The sequence below is a fragment of the Phocoena phocoena genome, unplaced genomic scaffold (assembly GCF_963924675.1).
Source record: "Phocoena phocoena unplaced genomic scaffold, mPhoPho1.1 SCAFFOLD_270, whole genome shotgun sequence".
Taxonomy (NCBI): Eukaryota; Metazoa; Chordata; class Mammalia; order Artiodactyla; family Phocoenidae; genus Phocoena; species Phocoena phocoena.
The window spans coordinates 42,501-50,000 of NW_027077516.1; the positions used below are offsets into that span (position 1 = coordinate 42,501).

Here is a 7,500-nt window from a genome sequence, read left to right on the forward strand (position 1 = left end):
AATACCGGGTGCCATAGGCTTTTTGCCTCCCGCTCCGCCTTCTCCTTTACTCGCCCTTGGGCGGTGGCCGCCGGCTCCGCCCCCGGCGGGCCCCGCTGCAGGCCCCACCTCCTCAGGCCCCTCCCACCACGGCGCGCGCGTGTGTGTGTGTGTGTGTGTGTGTGTGTGTGTGTGTGCGTGCGCGCGCGCGCGGGTGCGCCGGAGGGGCCGCTCCCCGCCGGCACGGCCGGCCGGGCGGCCAGAAGGCGGCCCCATAAGGCAGCCGCACCCCGGACGCTCCCGGGGTGGCTGGGCCGAACCCAGAATCCGCCGCGGGCCCGGTTGCCGTCCTTTCGGCCAGCGAGCCCCTCGACCTGCACCTGGCCGCCCCCACTGGCGCCCAGCCCCGCTGCCGCCACCTGTGCGCCGGTGTGTCCCGCCACAGCTCCCTCCGGCAGAAGCCCCGCCTCCACCGTGTCGCCGCGATCGGGTGCGGGAGCGGGATCGAGGGCCAGGGCCGCTTCCCCGGGCCTGCCGGCCACCAGGGGCGGGCTCCTGAACTCGGCGGGTGGTGTGCGGGCAAGGGGTGGCCTTGCCGGGGCTGAGGGGCCGTGGCGATGCAATGGTAGCTCCCAGTGGCTTCGGGCCAGCTGCTGTCGGGCAGCAGGGCCGGCCCGGGCTGCGGCCGGGCTGCGCCTAGCGCCGCATGGGAGGGCAGGGGCGATGCCCCAGGGACCGCGGGCCCCGGGCCCCGAAGCCTCCGGGGCCACGTCCCTGTGAGCGACGTGCGGGATCTTGGGCGGGGCGCCAATCGCCGAAGGGTTTGCTGGGTCACGCCTGCCCTCGGCTGGGAGGTGGTGGCCAAACCCTCCGCCACCGCCCGATACACGAGACGTCCGTTCCCCCTGCCTGGGCGGGCGGCGGGGTCCCGCCGGGGCGGGCTGACCGCCGGGCTGGCTGGCCCTAAGGCGCCGGCGCCAGCGCAACTGGGCCTCAAGAGGCAGCCCGCGGTCTCCGCCCCGGTCTACGGCCATACCACCCTGAACGCGCCCGATCTCGTCTGATCTCGGAAGCTGAGCAGGGTCGGGCCTGGTTAGTACTTGGATGGGAGACCGCCTGGGAATACCGGGTGCTGTAGGCTTTTTGCCTCCCGCTCCGCCTTCTCCTTTACTCGCCCGCGGGCGGTGGCCGCCGGCTCCGCCCCCGCCGGGCCCTGCTGCAGGCCCCACCTCCTCAGGCCCCTCCCACCACGGCACGCGTGCGCCGGAGGGGCCGCTCCCCGCCGGCCCGGCCGGCCGGGCGGCCAGAAGGCGGCCCCGGAAGGCAGCCGCACCCCGGACGCTCCCGGGGTGGCTGGCCCGGACCCAGAATCCGCCGCGGGCCCGGTTGCCGTCCTTTCGGCCAGCGAGCCCCTCGACCTGCACCTGGCCGCCCCCACTGGCGACCAGCCCCCCTGCCGCCACCTGTGCGCCGGTGTGTCCCGCCACAGCTCCCTCCGGCAGAAGCCCCGCCTCCGCCGTGTCGCCGCGGCCGGGTGCCGGAGCGGGATCGAGGGCCGGGGCCGCTACCCCGGGCCTGCCGGCCCCCAGGGGCGGGCTCCTGAGCTCGGCGGGTGGTGTGCGGGCAAGGGTGGCCTTGCCGGGGCTGAGGGGCCGTGGCGACGCAATGGTGGCTCCCAGTGGCTTTGGGCCAGCTGCTGTCGGGCAGCAGGGCCGGCCCGGGCTGCGGCCGGGCTGCGCCTAGCGCCTCGTGGGCGGGCAGGGGCGATGCCCCAGGGACCGCGGGCCCCGGGCCCCGAAGCCTCCGGGGCCACGTCCCTGTGAGCGACGTGCGGGATGTTGGGCGGGGCGCCAAGCGCCGAAGGGTTTGCTGGGTCACGCCCGCCCTCGGCTGGGAGGTGGTGGCCAAACCCTCCGCCACCGCCCGATACACGAGACGTCCGTTCCCCCTGCCTGGGCGGGCGGCGGGGTCCCGCCGGGGCGGGCTGACCCCCGGGCTGGCTGGCCCTAAGGCGCCAGCGCCAGCGCAACTGGGCCTCAAGAGGCAGCCCGCGGTCCCCGCCCCGGTCTACGGCCATACCACCCTGAACGCGCCCGATCTCGTCTGATCTCAGAAGCTAAGCAGGGTCCGGGCCTGGTTAGTACTTGTGAGGGGAGACCGCCTGGGAATACCGGGTGCCATAGACTTTTTGCCTCCCGCTCCGCCTTCTCCTTTACTCGCCCGCGGGCGGTGGCCGCCGGCTCCGCCCCCGCCGGGCCCCGCTGCAGGCCCCACCTCCTCAGGCCCCTCCCACCACGGCACGCGTGCGCCGGAGGGGCCGCTCCCCGCCGGCCCGGCCGGCCAGGCGGCCAGAAGGCGGCCCTGGAAGGCAGCCGCACCCCGGACGCTCCCGGGGTGGCTGGCCCGGACCCAGAATCCGCCGCGGGCCCGGTTGCCGTCCTTTCGGCCAGCGAGCCCCTCGACCTGCACCTGGCCGCCCCCACTGGCGACCAGCCCCCCTGCCGCCACCTGTGCGCCGGTGTGTCCCGCCACAGCTCCCTCCGGCAGAAGCCCCGCCTCCGCCGTGTCGCCGCGGCCGGGTGCGGGAGCGGGATCGAGGGCCGGGGCCGCTTCCCCGGGCCTGCCAGCCACCAGGGGCGGGCTCCTGAGCTCGGCGGGTGGTGTGCGGGCAAAGGTGGTCTTGCCGGGGCTGAGGGGCCGTGGCGACGCAATGGTAGCTCCCAGTGGCTTCGGGCCAGCTGCTGTCGGGCAGCAGGGCCGGCCCGGGCTGCGGCCGGGCTGCGCCTAGCGCCGCGTGGGCGGGCAGGGGCGATGCCCCAGGGACCGCGGGCCCCGGGCCCCGAAGCCTCCGGGGCCACGTCCCTGTGAGCGATGTGCGGGATCTTGGGCGGGGCGCCAAGCGCCGAAGGGTTTGCTGGGTCACGCCCGCCCTCGGCTGGGAGGTGGTGGCCAAACCCTCCGCCACCGCCCGATACACGAGACGTCCGTTCCCCCTGCCTGGGCGGGCGGCGGGGTCCCGCCGGGGCGGGCTGACCGCCGGGCTGGCTGGCCCTAAGGGGCCAGCGCCAGCGCAACTGGGCCTCAAGAGGCAGCCCGCGGTCCCCGCCCCGGTCTACGGCCATACCACCCTGAACGCGCCCGATCTCGTCTGATCTCGGAAGCTGAGCAGGGTCGGGCCTGGTTAGTACTTGGATGGGAGACCGCCTGGGAATACCGGGTGCTGTAGGCTTTTTGCCTCCCGCTCCGCCTTCTCCTTTACTCGCCCGCGGGCGGTGGCCGCCGGCTCCGCCCCCGCCGGGCCCCGCTGCAGGCCCCACCTCCTCAGGCCCCTCCCACCACAGCACGCGTGCGCCGGAGGGGCCGCTCCCCGCCGGCCCGGCCGGCCGGGCGGCCAGAAGGCGGCCCCGGAAGGCAGCCGCACCCCGGACGCTCCCGGGGTGGCTGGCCCGGACCCAGAATCCGCCGCGGGCCCGGTTGCCGTCCTTTCGGCCAGCGAGCCCCTCGACCTGCACCTGGCCGCCCCCACTGGCGACCAGCCCCCCTGCCGCCACCTGTGCGCCGGTGTGTCCCGCCACAGCTCCCTCCGGCAGAAGCCCCGCCTCCGCCGTGTCGCCGCGGCCGGGGGCCGGAGCGGGATCGAGGGCCGGGGCCGCTACCCCGGGCCTGCCGGCCCCCAGGGGCGGGCTCCTGAGCTCGGCGGGTGGTGTGCGGGCAAGGGTGGCCTTGCCGGGGCTGAGGGGCCGTGGCGACGCAATGGTGGCTCCCAGTGGCTTCGGGCCAGCTGCTGTCGGGCAGCAGGGCCGGCCCGGGCTGCGGCCGGGCTGCGCCTAGCGCCGCGTGGGCGGGCAGGGGCGATGCCCCAGGGACCGCGGGCCCCGGACCCCGAAGCCTCCGGGGCCACGTCCCTGTGAGCGACGTGCGGGATCTTGGGCGGGGCGCCAAGCGCCGAAGGGTTTGCTGGGTCACGCCCGCCCTCGGCTGGGAGGTGGTGGCCAAACCCTCCGCCACCGCCCGATACACGAGACGTCCGTTCCCCCTGCCTGGGCGGGCGGCGGGGTCCCGCCGGGGCGGGCTGACCGCCGGGCTGGCTGGCCCTAAGGCGCCAGCGCCAGCGCAACTGGGCCTCAAGAGGCAGCCCGCGGTCCCCGCCCCGGTCTACGGCCATACCACCCTGAACGCGCCCGATCTCGTCTGATATCAGAAGCTAAGCAGGGTCCGGGCCTGGTTAGTACTTGTGAGGGGAGACCGCCTGGGAATACCGGGTGCCATAGACTTTTTGCCTCCCGCTCCGCCTTCTCCTTTACTCGCCCGCGGGCGGTGGCCGCCGGCTCCGCCCCCGCCGGGCCCCGCTGCAGGCCCCACCTCCTCAGGCCCCTCCCACCACGGCGCGCGCGCGTGTGTGTGTGTGTGTGTGTGTGTGTGCGTGCGCGCGCGCGCGGGTGCGCCGGAGGGGCCGCTCCCCGCCGGCACGGCCGGCCGGGCGGCCAGAAGGCGGCCCCAGAAGGCAGCCGCACCCCGGACGCTCCCGGGGTGGCTGGCCCGGACCCAGAATCCGCCGCGGGCCCGGTTGCCGTCCTTTCGGCCAGCGAGCCCCTCGACCTGCACCTGGCCGCCCCCACTGGCGACCAGCCCCGCTGCCGCCACCTGTGCGCCGGTGTGTCCCGCCACAGCTCCCTCCGGCAGAAGCCCCGCCTCCGCCGTGTCGCCGCGGCCGGGTGCGGGAGCGGGATCGAGGGCCGGGGCCGCTTCCCCGGGCCTGCCGGCCACCAGGGGCGGGCTCCTGAGCTCGGCGGGTGGTGTGCGGGCAAAGGTGGCCTTGCCGGGGCTGAGGGGCCGTGGCGACGCAATGGTGGCTCCCAGTGGCTTCGGGTCAGCTGCTGTCGGGCAGCAGGGCCGGCCCGGGCTGCGGCCGGGCTGCGCCTAGCGCCGCGTGGGCGGGCAGGGGCGATGCCCCAGGGACCGCGGGCCCCGGGCCCCGAAGCCTCCGGGGCCACGTCCCTGTGAGCGACGTGCGGGATGTTGGGCGGGGCGCCAAGCGCCGAAGGGTTTGCTGGGTCACGCCCGCCCTCGGCTGGGAGGTGGTGGCCAAACCCTCCGCCACCGCCCGATACACGAGACGTCCGTTCCCCCTGCCTGGGCGGGCGGCGGGGTCCCGCCGGGGCGGGCTGACCGCCGGGCTGGCTGGCCTTAAGGCGCCAGCGCCAGCGCAACTGAGCCTCAAGAGGCAGCCCGCGGTCCCCGCCCCCGTCTACGGCCATACCACCCTGAACGCGCCCGATCTCGTCTGATCTCGTGAAGCTAAGCAGGGTCGGGCCTGGTTAGTACTTGGATGGGAGACCGCCTGGGAATACCGGGTGCTGTAGGCTTTTTGCCTCCCGCTCCGCCTTCTCCTTTACTCGCCCTTGGGCGGTGGCCGCCGGCTCCGCCCCCGCCGGGCCCCGCTGCAGGCCCCACCTCCTCAGGCCCCTCCCACCACGGCGCGCGCGCGTGTGTGTGTGTGTGTGTGTGTGTGCGTGCGCGCGCGCGCGGGTGCGCCGGAGGGGCCGCTCCCCGCCGGCACGGCCGGCCGGGCGGCCAGAAGGCGGCCCCAGAAGGCAGCCGCACCCCGGACGCTCCCGGGGTGGCTGGCCCGGACCCAGAATCCGCCGCGGGCCCGGTTGCCGTCCTTTCGGCCAGCGAGCCCCTCGACCTGCACCTGGCCGCCCCCACTGGCGCCCAGCCCCGCTGCCGCCACCTGTGCGCCGGTGTGTCCCGCCACAGCTCCCTCCGGCAGAAGCCCCGCCTCCGCCGTGTCGCCGCGGCCGGGTGCGGGAGCGGGATCGAGGGCCGGGGCCGCTTCCCCGGGCCTGCCGGCCACCAGGGGCGGGCTCCTGAACTCGGCGGGTGGTGTGCGGGCAAGGGGTGGCCTTGCCGGGGCTGAGGGGCCGTGGCGACGCAATGGTAGCTCCCAGTGGCTTCGGGCCAGCTGCTGTCGGGCAGCAGGGCCGGCCCGGGCTGCGGCCGGGCTGCGCCTAGCGCCGCATGGGAGGGCAGGGGCGATGCCCCAGGGACCGCGGGCCCCGGGCCCCGAAGCCTCCGGGGCCACGTCCCTGTGAGCGACGTGTGGGATCTTGGGCGGGGCGCCAAGCGCCGAAGGGTTTGCTGGGTCACGCCCGCCCTCGGCTGGGAGGTGGTGGCCAAACCCTCCGCCACCGCCCGATACACGAGACGTCCGTTCCCCCTGCCTGGGCGGGCGGCGGGGTCCCGCCGGGGCGGGCTGACCGCCGGGCTGGCTGGCCTTAAGGCGCCAGCGCCAGCGCAACTGGGCCTCAAGAGGCAGCCCGCGGTCCCCGCCCCCGTCTACGGCCATACCACCCTAAACGCGCCCGATCTCGTCTGATCTCGGAAGCTGAGCAGGGTCGGGCCTGGTTAGTACTTGGATGGGAGACCGCCTGGGAATACCGGGTGCTGTAGGCTTTTTGCCTCCCGCTCCGCCTTCTCCTTTACTCGCCCGCGGGCGGTGGCCGCCGGCTCCGCTCCCGCCGGGCCCCGCTGCAGGCCCCACCTCCTCAGGCCCCACCCAACACGGCGCGCGTGCGCCGGAGGTGCCGCTCCCCGCCGGCCCGGCCGGCCGGGCGGCCAGAAGGCGGCCCCGGAAGGCAGCCGCACCCCGGACGCTCCCGGGGTGGCTGGCCCGGACCCAGAATCCGCCGCCGGCCCGGTTGCCGTCCTTTCGGCCAGCGAGCCCCTCGACCTGCACCTGGCCGCCCCCACTGGCGCCCAGCCCCGCTGCCGCCACCTGTGCGCCGGTGTGTCCCGCCACAGCTCCCTCCGGCAGAAGCCCCGCCTCCGCCGTGTCGCCGCGGCCGGGTGCGGGAGCGGGATCGAGGGCCGGGGCCGCTTCCCCGGGCCTGCCGGCCACCAGGGGCGGGCTCCTGAGCTCGGCAGGTGGTGTGCGGGCAAGGGTGGCCTTGCCGGGGCTGAGGGGCCGTGGCGACGCAATGGTGGCTCCCAGTGGCTTCGGGCCAGCTGCTGTCGGGCAGCAGGGCCGGCCCGGGCTGCGGCCGGGCTGCGCCTAGCGCCGCGTGGGCGGGCAGGGGCGATGCCCCAGGGACCGCGGGCCCCGGGCCCCGAAGCCTCCGGGGCCACGTCCCTGTGAGCGACGTGCGGGATCTTGGGCGGGGCGCCAAGCGCCGAAGGGTTTGCTGGGTCACGCCCGCCCTCGGCTGGGAGGTGGTGGCCAAACCCTCCGCCACCGCCCGATACACGAGACGTCCGTTCCCCCTGCCTGGGCGGGCGGCGGGGTCCCGCCGGGGCGGGCTGACCGCCGGGCTGGCTGGCCCTAAGGCGCCAGCGCCAGCGCAACTGGGCCTCAAGAGGCAGCCCGCGGTCCCCGCCCCCGTCTACGGCCATACCACCCTGAACGCGCCCGATCTCGTCTGATCTCAGAAGCTAAGCAGGGTCCGGGCCTGGTTAGTACTTGTGATGGGAGACCGCCTGGGAATACCGGGTGCCATAGGCTTTTTGCCTCCCGCTCCGCCT

At 76.1% G+C, this 7,500-nt stretch overlaps 1 protein-coding gene, 4 non-coding genes and 4 pseudogenes across 5 annotated transcripts in view; all 9 read left to right on the forward strand.

Moving 5' to 3' along the window:
* Positions 1-20, forward strand: part of LOC136143376 (5S ribosomal RNA) — a 121-nt pseudogene extending 101 nt beyond the window's left edge.
* LOC136143309 (collagen alpha-2(I) chain-like) overlaps positions 1-7,500 on the forward strand; it is a 47,900-nt gene that overhangs the window by 1,544 nt on the left and 38,856 nt on the right. The window contains exon 3 of the mRNA XM_065901427.1: positions 384-550. Coding sequence (XP_065757499.1) covers positions 384-550 — 167 coding nt within the window. The remainder of the gene's footprint in view (positions 1-383; positions 551-7,500) is intronic.
* LOC136143414 (5S ribosomal RNA) lies at positions 1,002-1,120 on the forward strand. The gene has a single exon (XR_010658005.1). It is a non-coding gene; the product is annotated as a 5S ribosomal RNA (ribosomal RNA).
* Positions 2,045-2,165, forward strand: LOC136143369 (5S ribosomal RNA; annotated as a pseudogene).
* LOC136143415 (5S ribosomal RNA) lies at positions 3,090-3,208 on the forward strand. The gene has a single exon (XR_010658006.1). It is a non-coding gene; the product is annotated as a 5S ribosomal RNA (ribosomal RNA).
* LOC136143379 (5S ribosomal RNA) lies at positions 4,133-4,253 on the forward strand (annotated as a pseudogene).
* On the forward strand, positions 5,226-5,345 carry LOC136143330 (5S ribosomal RNA). Its single transcript, XR_010657943.1, has one exon. It is a non-coding gene; the product is annotated as a 5S ribosomal RNA (ribosomal RNA).
* On the forward strand, positions 6,317-6,435 carry LOC136143335 (5S ribosomal RNA). Its single transcript, XR_010657948.1, has one exon. It is a non-coding gene; the product is annotated as a 5S ribosomal RNA (ribosomal RNA).
* LOC136143360 (5S ribosomal RNA) lies at positions 7,360-7,480 on the forward strand (annotated as a pseudogene).